The 14,421-nt window shown below is 41.4% G+C and overlaps 1 protein-coding gene across 1 annotated transcript; it reads right to left on the reverse strand.

Annotated features, from left to right (window-relative positions):
* Positions 1-425: 425 nt before the first annotated feature.
* On the reverse strand, positions 426-10,998 carry CLRN3 (clarin 3). Its single transcript, XM_066555113.1, has 3 exons — positions 10,770-10,998; positions 3,215-3,400; positions 426-700 (listed from the first exon to the last, which is right to left on the reverse strand). Exons 1-3 carry the CDS (start codon positions 10,996-10,998, stop codon positions 426-428), a joined length of 690 nt encoding a protein of 229 aa, XP_066411210.1.
* Positions 10,999-14,421: the final 3,423 nt, after the last annotated feature.

The following is a 14,421-nucleotide window of genomic DNA, read 5'->3' on the forward strand; positions in this document are numbered from 1 at the left end:
ATGGAGTCCAGCCATTCCCCAGCTCTGCCAAGGGCACCCCAGTGTCCCCAAGTGCCACCTCCACAGGGCTTTAAATGCCCCCAGGGATTTAAATCCACTCTGTGCCCTGTGGATTTTGGCCACAGGTGCTCCCAGGCCCAGGAGCCTCCAGACCTGCAGGAGATCCCTGAGAACAGCAAGGAGAAAATGGAGCAGCAGCACCTCAGTGACCATTTCTCCTCATCCCAAGGGATCCTGGTGTTTGCAGGCTCTACAAAACAATGGCTTTGATCTTCCTGCTCGGGCCAGCAGGCACAAAACCAAACCAGGCTTTGGTGTCCTCAAAACAATCTGGGAATTGAAGTGTGCACGCAATTCAGAGCAAATGGAAATTTGCTGTCCCCATTAAAGTCACCTTCCTTCACACCCCCTTTTCCAAGGTGTCCTCAAAACAGAATAACATCCTTTGGTGCATTCTCTATGGGTCTTTCCTGCTCTTTCTTCTTGGAATATCTGGCGTGGTCGTAGAAATAGATGATGATGAGAGAAGCAATGTTCAGGAAAAGGATGAGCAGCATGATCCAGTAGGAGTATCCATAGTTGTGTTTGGATCCAAGGTGTGTCTGCAGGGAGCTAGAACAGCTGTGGGCCAGCTCTTGGGACAGGCTGTTCCCTTCCACATTCACAGGGAAAAGGATCATGGCTATGAGGGTGAGGACTCCTGCAAAACAGAAATGCAAATTTTAGAGGAGGAACTGTAGTGCTATTTGTGTAGATAATATAATATAATATAATTTATATTATATTATATTATATTATATTATATTATATTATATTATATTATATTATATTATATTATATTATATTATATTATATTATATTATATTATATTATATTAATAATATACATAATAATATATCATATCATAGCATATCATATATAATCTGCTTTAATTCTTGCCCTGGTCCAGGGATTTAAATCAGTTTATCTAATATTAGCAATTCTACAGGGGCATTTAAAGAATTTTTGCCCCACCCAATAGTATCTGACAGGTGTTTTGATATAGGCAGTGATATATCTAAAATTATTAGATTCTCACTGATTATTCTTAGATAAAGCATTTAATTTAACTTTTTTGCATTTAATTTAGTGCTGATGAGTATTGTGTATTCACCTCTTTGGTGATTTGTAAATGTCTGTTTGATATGAGCCCAAATTCATGGATGGGCAGTCTCACAGCTGGATAAAGTCAAAACAGCTGGATAGATATCACAGCTGGATAAGATATCACAGCTGGGTAAAATGTCACAGCTGGATAAATGTCACAGCTGGATAAAGCCCTGAGCAGCCTGGGCTGTGCCCAGGGGTTAGACTTGGAGCCCTCCTGTTTTTTCCAACTTGAATTATTGGATGAGTCTGGGAGAAGAAGCCAAAATGTGATGTCTTATTAGATCTGGGTCTATTTCTTGCAGCCTCCCAAATGTAAAAGTTCAGCTGCTTTGACATTTATCTGAATATTGCTGTTACATCTCTGCCTTCCTCGTGCCAACAGAGCTGTAATCTCTGAACTTTGGTGGAACAGTTCCATTCCTCCTCTCCAGGCACCTCATCCCAGCCCAGCTCATGCTGAAACAGCTTCATTTTCTATTCAGGAGAGCCCTGGTAGGAGAATTAGGCACCTCCAAGATGACCTCCCACGTTAAATGATGTGTGATTTCCTATAAAAATGCACCCACAGCAAAATAACCGTCCAGGTCACTGCACTTGCAGGGCTGTTAAAAGTAACCACAGCCCTGAGCCAACACCAGAATTTATTTTCTCCCCACAATTTCATTTTGGCCAGCCCATGGTCCTTTCATTTCAGACAGAGCTTGCAGGTTCAGGGGCTGGTCAGGAAAAGCTTGTCTCAGAAGCTTGACTCAGAAGTCTCAGGAGTGAATAATTGTCTAATTAAGCTTTGTTCACTTTTCTGACTGTGTTTCACAGCTGTTTCAGCATCTGTGTTAAAAAATGAGTGATTTTCACACCTCCACTTGTACTTGTAAAAATTAAGATTATCTGCACTGTTCCCTTCCCATCCAGGTCTGGTTTTGTCCCCAGGACAGGGGCATGCTGCTGGGAACATTTTCCCTGAACCTGAAGAGCTTTTGAAGGCCAAAATTCCTGTACTGAAGTACTCTGTAATCAGATGTATTAAATGGAAATTATTCAAGTGCAAACCCATTATTAGAGGAACACCTAATCCTCCTGAGACTGCTGGAGTGTGAGAGCTGAGGGGTGGCCAGAGCAGCACAGGGGGGCTGGGAGCAGCCGGGCTCAAATCCCAGCAGGAATGGGGCTCCCAGCTCCAGCCTCTTGAACAGCTCCTCAGCTCTAATGACTCAGCATCTCCACCCTTTTTTTTTAATGATTAAACAAGTTTAAACTTATTTTCACCTGGAAATTTTATGTTTTAAAGAGGGGAATAATTTTTGCCATGGCTCATTCCTCCAAACTGGTGTCTCCCTATAAATACTATCATATAAATATTATTTTATTGCCATATCATTTATTTTAATCATGTTTAAAAGGTGGTTTTCAGGTGTGCCAGCAGGCACAGTTAAAAACCAAACCCAGAGAGCAGAATGCATTTCCAGACATTTCTTCTTGCAGATCTATATTCTTTAATGTTGGAATATATATTTTATATATATATATATATATATGTAGAAAAAACACACAAACACACACACATATATATAAATATATAATATTTATGTTATATATAATGTATTATATATATAATGTATTATAAAATATATAAAAATCTATAAAATATATTATATCATATATTTTATATAATAAAATATATTATTATATCTATAAAATATATAATATATATTATATATTATATAATATATTATATATTATATTAAAATATAAAATATAAAATATAATATATAATATATAATATATATTATATTATAAAAATATATATAATATATTTAATAGATTTTTATCTATTTTATTTTTATTTTTATCTATTTTATTTTTATCTATTTTTATTTTTATTTTTATCTATTTTATTTTAAATTTTTTTCTATTTAAATGTGATATATATAATATAGTATAATAATGATAATCTAATATAATAGATCATAATATAATAATTAATTTTGTGTATATATATATATCTATATATAGATATATAGATATAGATATAAATAATGGATGTGAGGACTAGAATGGCACTCACCACACAGGGAATTCCAGGTGTAGACTCCAATGGGTCCCAGGAATGTCTGGTAGGGGTTGCTGACAGCGTTGGTGCAGGTGAAGCCAGCGCTGAGCAGGGAGCTGAGCAGGGCCAGCACCAGCACCACGATGGTGGCCATGACCAGGCTCCTGCTGCTGCTGCTGCTGCTGCTCAGGGCCTCTGAGACTGCAACACAGAGGGGCAGGGACAGAGGAGAGAGGAGAGGGTGATGCCTTGGGCTTCAGCTTTTCTGTTCTTCAAATCCTCTAGTGCTTTAGGGTATAACTAAACTCCATGTAAAATGTCCTTAACTGTCTTCATGTCTTGGTCAGGAAAAACAATTCCTCTAAGCCTGAAACTCAAGGGTACCAAATGATGCCTTGAGTTTTAGCTTTGATATTTTCCAGATTCTGTACTGCATTAGTATATAACTCTGAACTTGTTATATTTATATACTCTATATAGTCTATATATAATATTGTTATAGTTATATCCTATATATAGTCTATATATAGTAGCAAGACTATATGTACTATTTACTATATACTACAGTCATAAGACTGTATATGCTATATATAATGTGTATAGTATATATATACTATAGTGTATATATATTATATTTTATGTATAAATATATACAAATATATATAGTATATAAAAATATATGGTATAGTGTGTGTATATCTATGTATAATGTATATATAGATACTATACACTATATATTTATTATATGTATACTATATATAGTATATATATACACTATATAGTTTTGTATATATGAAGTTTTTACATTCCATAGAAAGTGCCAGCAGCTCTCCCCACAGCTCAGGCACACACAACAATCCTTTTCCAGCCCCAGAACCAAGGACACCTCTGCAGCTTCAGCCCCAAAAAGTGCTCAGAGCAGGGGATGGAGGAGAGCAGCCTGGGAGGGTGGGACTGCATCCCTGGAGCTGGGACTGGACACTGAACCCAGCATGGAAATGGAGCAGAACTGATCAAATGTGAAATCTTGTGACTCATTGTCCATCTTGGGTGGAGCCATGGCCAGGCTCTGCCACTGCCCAAGGTGTGTCCTGTGAGGCCTTTGAGTAAATCCCTGCTTTATTCCTTAACTCTGTCCAGCCTCTGCTCCAGGGAGCCTCTCCAGGCATCACCTACAGCCTCAGGGCCCGAAAAGTACAAATAAAAGTGATTTGGAGAGGAGTAAACTGGAGTAAATGACTACATTACCTGAAGCTGTAAATGGAGGATTAACCCCTGATATGTAAATGGATGAAACTTATAAAAGTATCAAAAATTCATGACATTGGTCCATTTTGGGTGTAGCCCCTTGGGGAGGCTTTGTGCTGAAATGTACCTGAAAGTCCTTCATCAAATATTAAATATACCCACTTTTATTCCCTTAATCCTGTCTGGCCTCTCTTTTTAAGTGAGCCAAAAAAAGGCATCAAGGAGACAGCCCCAGCTTGTGTCAGAGTGGGTTTGATTGGAGATTTGGGAAAGTTTGCCCCCAGAAAAAGGGTGGGGAAGCACTGGAACAGGGAGTCACCATCCCTGGAAATGTGCTGAAGGTGCCTGGCTGTGGCACTTGGGGACATGGTTGAGGCTTGGATTCAGTTATCCTGGAGAGCTTTTCCAACATTAATATTCCATGGTTCTCTGATAAGCTGCCCTGCCCAGTCTGGTGGGTCTGGAAAACCTTGTGACTTCTGCCAGGGCTGTAATTAAAAGCTAATGAGCAGAGATTTGGCTGATGGAAAGGGATTGGGATGGAGAAAGTGCAGGAGGTTTGGACACAGCAATGAACCCAAATCCCACATGGGGTGAAGGTACCTGGACTGAAATAAATTCTTGCCTGCTAATCCTGCAGTTAGCTGGGCAGTAAACTTCTGTTCCTTAATACTTCTGTAAAAATTTCCTCTGCATGAGGCCAGACAGGAATTTTCTGCCTAAACTGGATCAGAAATCTGGGTGTTCCTCTGCCAGTGTCTGGTCACCTCCACAAATGCCTATTTAAAACCCTACTCCAATTTAAAACACTGCTCCAGTTGTATTTCCTTTTAAATTAGCAGCAGTCATGCTGCTATAATTGCAATAAATGTGACAGGAAAACCTTCCCAAAGCCCACTGAAGCTGCTGCCTGGACAGATCAGGTGCATTTGCAGGACAAATAAATCTGAGTGTGGTCATCCGTGGGCAGATGAGGATGGTTGAGCTCATCTCCTCCCTGGATCTGTCTCTGTGCCCTGCAGGCAGGACTGGCTCCTCTCTTTTCAAATAAAGGAGCAGCTCCTGCTGTTTTCCACCAGGACAGGACAGGGTTTGGGGAGGGTTTGGTTCCCACAGGGCTGATCCCAGATCCTGCTCCCTCTCCTTTTCCCCAGCCTGTTCCCAGATCATTCCCTGCTGTAGCTCCATGGCTCTTGTGGTCAAACCCTTCAGAACTGTCACCAAATTTTGCCTAAATCCCTCCAGTTCCTCAATAAGTTGCTGGTAACAAGACACTCAACCCAAATGTTATACCCTCAAAGTATTATTTTTTGAGGTGAATTATTTCCCTCCTCCAAATTTAAAGATTGAAAAGGCAGCTATAGTGTGCTTTATGGTGTAACAAATGCAGTGACAACGTTTTGGAGCTTTGTTCAAATAGATGATGTGAGACACAGACTTCGGTAGGAAAATTCCCTTTCTGTGCTGCTCTTGAACAGAGCCATTATTGCAAAATATTCAGGTACTGCATGACTGGGAGGAATCACAGCAGGAAAAAAATAGTAAAAATCCCATAAAGAGGAATAAACATAATAAAAAGAGCTGTTGGCAAAGAATGAAAAGGAGATTCCTCTCACATTTTATCTAATACTGCAGTACAAGTTAATTTCTGCTGGAGGCAGTGGCAGGTAAGGCTGTGTTATGGAAATCAGCTGTAAATTTAAACAATTTTCCTGGGAGAAAAGGAAAGCAGGGCATCCAGGGGATATCACTCAGTGGAATGGAAGTGAGCAGGTTGTACCCTGCACTCAGGCTGAAGCAGCCTGGCCATCACCTGAGATCTGTTTCTTGAAGAACAAATAAGTCTGGAGCCAAACCGGCCAAGCTTGTGCAATTTCCCTCTGGCAGCCTCACTTAATTTTATCTCTCAGAACTTCTCCAGAACTGCCTGGCTACACCTCCTGCACCCCTAATTGATCTTGTTTATGTCTGACACTGAGCTGCAGTTTAGGGGGTGGCATTTTGGCAGCCTCCAGCTGTTGTAGCCATGTCTGAAACAGCACAAGGCTGAGGGCTTGAAAGAAAATGCTCTTTTCATGGCAGCTGATTCTTTTATAAATGCCTAAATACAGCAGTCTGTGCAAACAGAAGGAATCTCCTGTAGCTGATCAACTTGGGTGGGATCAAACTCAAATATTTTTTGAGTGGTAACCTGCAGCTGGATAACCTCTGGAACTGTGAGAAACAACAATTCTGGAATGAAAACAGGGTTTGGTCAGATTTCTCCTTAATTTCCTGCATCTTCTTCTAGTTTTCATCCTTTATTCTTACATGTTTGGGTAGGATTTTTCCAGACTTTCACTGAGCTTAGTCAGCCTTCCCAGCAGCTTTTACAGCTCTGCAATCACCCATGACATATCAGGGATTAATCACGGAAAAAAGCCCAAACAAACAAAAACTCCTGAGGAGAGAGTTCACAACAGAGCTTCCCCCTTTGCAGGAGATCCCTGGAAACTGATGAGAACACCAATGAATTCCAGCCATTTCCAAGCTTCGGTCGTGTATTTTAGAATATATTTAAGTTCTGTCATGTATTTTAGAGGATATTTAAGTTAGAAAGTGAAATGATTCCTCTGCGCTGAGGTCAATTTGGAAAGCCTTCCTTGGGTGTTGCTGGCCTTGCTGGCTGCCAGCAGCTGGATAAATCCTGACATTCCAGCCTCCCTGGGCGTGGTTCTTCCTGAGCCGGGCTCAACCTCTCCCTGTTTGGCTTGGACCAGCCAAAGCTGTGCCCAAACTCGTGCCCAAACCTCCTCTGAGAGACATTTTACTCCCAGCTGGTTCCTCTGTAAGACAAATCATTCAAACAGCTCAGGAGGGCTCTGAGGAGTCTGGTTATTAAATAACTTCTGCATTCTGCCATTCCCAGAGCCTGAGGAGTGGCTGCAGTGATTTATTGCTCCATTAAGGCTGGGAAAGAGCCACCCTGGCTGGGCACTCCACGCACAGGGCACTGCTAGAAATGGCATTCCTTTGTCTTTCATCTTTATGATTCCTTTGTCTTTCATCTTTATGCTTGCAAATTTCTTGGAATGTTGTGGTTTCTAGAGAAATAAGGTTTTTGTTGATTGTTTGTTTGTTTGTTTTTGTTGTGGGTTTTTGGGTTTTGTTGTTTTGTTGTTGTCAGGGTTTTTTGTTTGGGTTTGTTTGGTTTTGGTTTTGGTTTTTTTTGTAAAGGCTGTTGATGATCTGTTTTTAAATGACCACTGATAAAAGTCAACCTGGACTATTCCTGAAAATCACCCCCCAAGTTCTTGACTTTGATTTACCCTTCAGGGATTGTCCTTCTTTTCCCACACCCAAATATGACAATGCCATTTGAGAAATGCACGTGGGGTGCACAGCAGAGCCCCCAGGCAGGGCACAGCTGCTTTTAAATCATGCTGTGATTTTAAGGGATGTTTAGAACTCCTCTTGTTGATGTCTGAAATGTTGGAATGGAGAGAGCTCAGCACTTTGTTCCTCCATAGCACTGGAAATCCATTTATTTAAGGATCTCAGCAAAGGAAATACATCTCCTGCCTTAGGAGGACAGGAATATAAATGAATTTGAATATGAAGAGAGAATATATGGAATTCTAGGAAGCATTTTTCCTATTTCAATTATAAATGGAAGACAATGAATGAACAGACTGGTTTGGGTGGGAAGGGACTTTAAATCCCTCCCAGTGCCACCCCTGCCTTGGCAGGGACACCTCCCACTGTCCCAGGTGCTCCCAGCCCCAGGGTCCAGCCTGGCCTTGGGCACTGCCAGGGATCCAGGGGCAGCCCCAGCTGCTCTGGGCACCTGTGCCAGCCCAGCCCCTCCCAGGGGAGGATTTCTTCTGCAAATAATATAAAATATGACAATCATGCTTATTCTAGACCCTAAGAATTAATTTCAAGTCAGTTCTTCTCATTCTGGATACCTGCCTGACAGAACCAGTGGGGGATGTGGGAAAACCCAAATTTAGATTATTGATAAAGCATCACTTTCTTTCAGCAGCTGTGGAAGGAAATTCACAAATCCAGCAGCTCACTCATTTTGTTCATCCCTAAATAACTGATGGGGAGAGTTCAGATCACTTTTTGTAAATGTTCTCTCAGCATTTGATAAATGATAAGCACAAAACCCCAAATCTGGTGAGGGGAAAACCCAACACCACCAATGCAGACCAGGCAGAGAACTGAAACCCTCCACTGATACCAGAGTGTTGTGAGTTCATTTCATTAATTCTGATTAAAATCGATCTGGTGGCAACACCCAGGCCCTGGCACTGGGCTGTGGGAGCTGCCTCAGACAAAGGCAGGGCACAGTCCCTGGACTGCAGCCAGCCTGGAACCTCCTCTGCCATCAGCTCCCCAGGGCAGGATTCCACCTTTCCCACAGAGCCACATTAAAATCAGCTGCCCACATGGCTCAAGGTTTGGGGCTTCAGCCAACTACAACCACATATAAATGATTTTATATCTTTATTATTGTTTACTCTTCTAAAAATCACTTTTGTTATTCGGCTGTGGCTGTAATAAAATAGGATGGAATGAGTTGGGATTTTGTACTTGTTATGTAACAATACCAATCCATGCTCCACCTCTTGCTGGGAGTGCTGCTGTGCTCAGGGTTTCATGAGAACAGGAATGAAATGGAATCCAGTCAAACATGGGGACTGGTTTGTGCAACACAGCTCTGCCACCGTGGGAATTCAGGTGTTTCTGCTGCTGCAATTTCAGGAATAAATTAGGCTGGGGAAGAGCCTAATTTATTAGGCTGGAGGTTTAGATCTGCTGTGCTGGGACATCTCACAACAGCCTACCAAAAAACGAAATTATTTCTTAAAGAATCTTCAAATTCCAGTTTGGTCTGGGTTGGAAGGGACCTTAAATCCCACCCAGTGCCCCCCCAGCCATGGCAGGGACACCTCCCACTGTCCCAGGTGCTCCCAGTCCCAATGTCCAACCTGGCCTTGGGCACTGCCAGGGATCCAGGGGCAGCCCCAGCTGCTCTGGGCACCCTGTGCCAGTTCTTATATCTAATTTAAATCCATATCTCATATTTTAAATTATTTGACCTGCTCATATTTTAAATTACTTGACCTGCTCATATTTTTGGTAGCTTTCTTTTGAGTGGCTTTTCTCCCTTTCCAGTGTGTCACCAGCATTATTGCTCTGAACTTGATGAGGCAGCAAGGCAGATAAAATAAGTGCAAACCCTTGATCCTTGCAGCAGCTTTCAGGTTTATCTCCCCTTGGGTGTTGTTTTGTGTGTTTTGTTCTTTTTCCTGCAGCAGCCTTCAAACCTTTCTTTATCAAAACGGTGCTAATTCAGTAGCAGGCAGCAAAATGTTTAAAGTCAAAACAATAAATTAACATCATGAAATTGGAAGGTGAATAAGGTCTGTAAATCCCTTAATTAAGTGATGAGTGTTGCCTTTCCTGTTCCTCACTGAACTTCCGAAAATCAAAGTCAATTTGACAGAAAGCCTCATTTTGTGGTTTTTTCCCTTGTTCCAAGGTGCAGGCCAAGATCACATGTGGTAAGCTGTTATTGTTGAATTTCTGTGCTTTTTGGGGGGTCTTATTTTATACCAGTTAAATCCTCCACTTCAATTCTTGTTCTCACTTCAGATATTGTGAGATGGATACATCTGTCAGTGGTATGAGTAAGAAGACCTTGGGCTTGGGTTTGGATATGGGGAAGGAATTCCTGCCTGTGAGGATGGTGATGCCCTGGAATGGGTTTCCAAGGGAGGTTGTGGCTGCTCCTGGATCCCTGGAAGTGTCCAAGGCCAGTCCAGTTCCTGCCCAGTATCCAACCCAAACCTGAGATCTTCTTACTTGTGCCGCTGATGGACACATCCACCTTTCAGTAGTTTAAGTAATTTTGAAATATGAGATATGGATTTAAATTAAATGTAAGGACTGGCACAGGCTGCCCAGAGCAGCTGTGGCTGCCCCTGGATCATTGGAAGTGTCCAAGGCCAGTCCAATTCTTTCCCTGTATCCAACCCAAGCTGAGATCTTACTCGTGCCGCTGATGGACATACGCATCTTAAAATAGTTTAAATAATTTTGAAATGTGAGATATGGATTTAAATTCGATGTAAGGACTGGCACAGGGTGCCCAGAGAAGCTGTGGCTGCCCCTGGATCCTTGGAAGTACCCAAGGCCAGGCTGGATGGAGCTTGGAGCAGCCTGGGACAGTGGAAGGTATGGGACGGGGTGGGAACAGATGGAATTTAAGCTCCCTCCAAACCCAAACCAGTCTGGGATGCTCTGATCCCCTTCCAGCTGTGCCAGCACTTACCTTGGAAGGTGGTTTTGGACACCTGGAGCCCTGCATCCACGAACTGCTCACAGGTGCCACTGAAGAGGCCGTAGGTGAGGCTGACGGTGACGGTGGTGCCGGTGCGCGAGAAGCGAACCTCGCTGCTCACCCACTGCGGGGTGGCCAGCACCACACAGATCACCACGAAGGAGCCCACACAGGTGCAAAAGGCAGAGGCAAACATGGAGGTTTTCTTCCTGGATGGCATCTTTCCCCGGATTTTCCCCCCAGTTCAGAGGATTTGGTTCCCTTTAGTCCCGCGTACCATGAGGGTGATTCCTCCTCGGCGCTGTCCGAGCACAAAGTCGTTCTGGTAAACTTTAAGCAAACAGAAGTGGCAATAAAAATGTAAAATAATCGAACTTTGCCCTGGGGAAAAGGTGTTGCCATGGTGACAACCAAAGCAGCCTGGCAAAGGCCGCTGGAATTGTCCATGGGTGATTTATGGTCCTGGCCAAGGCGTCGCTTCCCAGATCCCAGGCCTGGGCTCATGCAGAGCCTGGCTCTGGCACGTTCCCAGCTCCTCCTGGACAGCTCTGACCTCCCTGCTTCTTCCTCCTCAAATCCTGACAGCCAGCCTGCAATCTGCCCATCTCTAGCCAATCTCTCTCTAATATATTATGATAAAGTTGTAAAATGTTCCTTCTCCATTCAAATTGCCCAAGCAGCTACTCAACTGTGCCTTTGGGAAACCTCTTAAATTCTTTACATTTCAGAAAACATGGTGTTGGTCTTGGCTTTTGGTGGGGTGAGGAGGTTCTGTCTACTGTCAATAGGTTATTTTCTAAGAAATTCCTCTAATTCCTAATTAAATTCCACATATTTTTAGAGAATAGCTCCTTCCCTTTTGCTTTTTGTCAGGGAGGAAACAAATACCTGGAGCAAGGCTTCATTTCAGGGAAGCAGTGAATAGGTACAGGGAGAAATCCTGGAAAAAATCTATTCTGTGCTAGAAACCAAGGGAATATATTCTTCTTTTTTTTTTTTTTTTTTTGATCCCCAGCTGACCTAAACAGTAACCAGAGAACACAATTTCAAACAGAACCTTCATTGCTGAATGAAAAGACTGGAGCCAAACTTCAAGAATTTCAGATAAACTCAGTCCCCATCATTTTGGCCTGAAACCTGGAACATGAATTAATAATTTATTGTCAGTGTAGAGTAACAGAGATTCCATTAGCTTTTATTTCTATTAATTATAATGTCATTATCCCACTTTATACTGAAGCCCTGCTCCTGGATCATCCAGAGCTTTTGAATTAACCTTTAGGGCACAATCTGTGGAGTTCTTGTCCTAAAGCTTCTCTGCTGTGTCCTGTGATGACAGGGAGAGATTCCTGAATTTTTTATGGATTTGAAATAACCAAGAATTTCTCAGGAGGAGTAAATACCTGGGAAAATATTAATTCTGCAATGCAGTGTTATTGAACTGAGATTTTTCTAGTTTTATGATTTTTTTGATCCCAAACTTTTTAAACAGTAATTAGTTTTGAAATCCATGGATTTTATTTCTGTAGTCTTGTGATTTTTATTTTATTTTTCAAACTACTTGAGACTTTGATGATATCTCTGAGGTCATTATTTATAGGAATCTATAAATATAGTTTTTTTTAAATTAGGCTTTATTCCTAAATAATCAAAATGTTTCATTTACATAGTGGAAATCAGTCAGGATTTGATTGAAGCTCTGAGGAATAAAGGGAAATTTCTTACCCTGTATAAAATAATAAGAAACCTGCCTCACTTTCTGCCCAGTACCCAGTTAAATTTTAACCACAGAAATATGGGGAGGCTCAATGGCTGATCCACCTCTCCAGGTTCATTAATCCAACAGTTCTATTCTCCACAGGACATAGTCCAAGACTTTATAATCTAAGGATGTTTCCTAATAAACTGAGCTGGAACCTGCCCTCCTGCCATCAGCAGTGCCACCTGTCCCTATAAAATATGGCTTTAAAAATTCAGTGTTTAAGAGCTGGTATTTGTCTTGGTAAAAACTTCCAGGGAATGATTTCTCAGCTCCTTCAGTGTTGATGAATTGAGCAGGCAGCCCTTTAAAAATACAGAATAGCAGAGCCTCAGAGCATGTGAATGGCCTGGAGTTCCTTCCTTGCAACCTGACTCAATTATATTGAGTTTTTGGTGACTCAGCTCAAATTGTTATGGCTCAAATCATTGAAGCTCTCCTGTGGCTCAGGGAATTGCTCTGTAAATGAGACCATAATTTGCTTTTTTCTTGCTTGTCACCTTGAGGTTCATTCTCTGCCTAGGCTGTGATTCCTTGTCTTTTTTTTTCTCACAGCTACCTGTAAAAACATCACAAACCCTGGAATTAAAGCTGCAGTTTGACAGGACACACCTCATCTTGAGAGAGACAGGAGAAAGGAGATTGGTTTCCTCTGAGTCACAGAAAACATTTCCTGATCAGCACCTCCCCAGCTCTGCCCCCACGGACCCTGACTCAGCCCTGACAGCAGCCAAAGAGCAAAATCCCATTATTTGTTATGAACCAGGGGGGCAGCAGAGATCTGCAATCCCTTCTACATAAAATCACCCCTTGTTTTGAAACCTTGCTGATGTCAGTGTTTCCCTTCTGTCTAAATCCGTTTACTTTCAATCAAAAATACAAAAGGAAAGTTTTTAAATGCAAACTTCTCACGCACATCCATTCTTTAATGTTGCAAACACGTTCTTACATGGGAAAAAAAATAATCTTATGGTGCTTTGCCCACAGCTGCAGAAGGAGCAGAGATTAGGGAGGAATTGTTCCCTGGGAGGGTGCCCAGAGCAGCTGGGGCTGCCCCTGGCAGTGCCCAAGGCCAGGCTGGAGCAGCCTGGGACAGGGGAAGTGTCCCTGTCCCTGTCCCTGGCAGGGGTGGCACTGGATGGGATTTAAGGTCCTTCCCAACCCAAACCATCCCGGGATTCTGGGATGCTCTCCCAAGAACATCCTTTGGATAGTTTAATTTTTATTTCAGATAAATTGCATATTATACAAAGAAAGTTTATTGGATTAAATATTAGGATTGATTAAATATTAGGAATTATTTAGATTTATTTTTAATTTATGTATTATTTACTGTTTCACACTTTATTTATAATGATATTAATTATATTGTTTATAATGATATTAATTATTACCCACATTAATTACATATTATTTATATATTATTATATTAATTCTATATACTTTATAATTATATTAATTATATTACTTATTGTTTTTATTATTATTTATTTCTATTTATTTTTATTTATTTAAAAGTGATTTAATAGATTTAAAGGAGAGGAAGGAAAGGAAAGGTTGAAAAGCCTTATTAATCAGGGTTTTTTTTTAACAAATTGGGTGTAATTACTGATAAATTTTTAAAATATGTTATTGGAATCAGGATGTAGGGTAGGATGAAGAAACTTTCAAGTGCCAGCAGGGCAAGATCCAAGGTTTGGCTCCCAGGTCAAAGCTCTGAGCTGTGCTCAGCAGCAGCAGGGAAATTCAAGGTGAAGCCACTGCAAATGATTCCCAGTGCTGCTGCAGCTGCAGTGCTTCACTGCTGGTGGTCTGAAAATGTTCCGTTGAAATATCTCATTCAAAACCATATTTCATTTAAAACCTTTTTAAAACGTTCTGTTG

This window comes from Molothrus aeneus, chromosome 8 (assembly GCF_037042795.1).
Source record: "Molothrus aeneus isolate 106 chromosome 8, BPBGC_Maene_1.0, whole genome shotgun sequence".
In the NCBI taxonomy this organism is placed as follows: Eukaryota; Metazoa; Chordata; class Aves; order Passeriformes; family Icteridae; genus Molothrus; species Molothrus aeneus.

Coding starts and splice junctions, on each gene's coding strand:
- CLRN3 (XM_066555113.1), bottom strand. CDS start 10,998: ATGCCATCCAGGAAGAAAACCTCCATGTTTGCCTCTGCCTTTTGCACC. Junction 3,401..10,769: donor GTCCAAAACCACCTTCCAAG/GTAAGTGCTGGC, acceptor TCTGTGTTGCAG/TCTCAGAGGCCCTGAGCAGC. Junction 701..3,214: donor CACCTGGAATTCCCTGTGTG/GTGAGTGCCATT, acceptor TCTGTTTTGCAG/GAGTCCTCACCCTCATAGCC.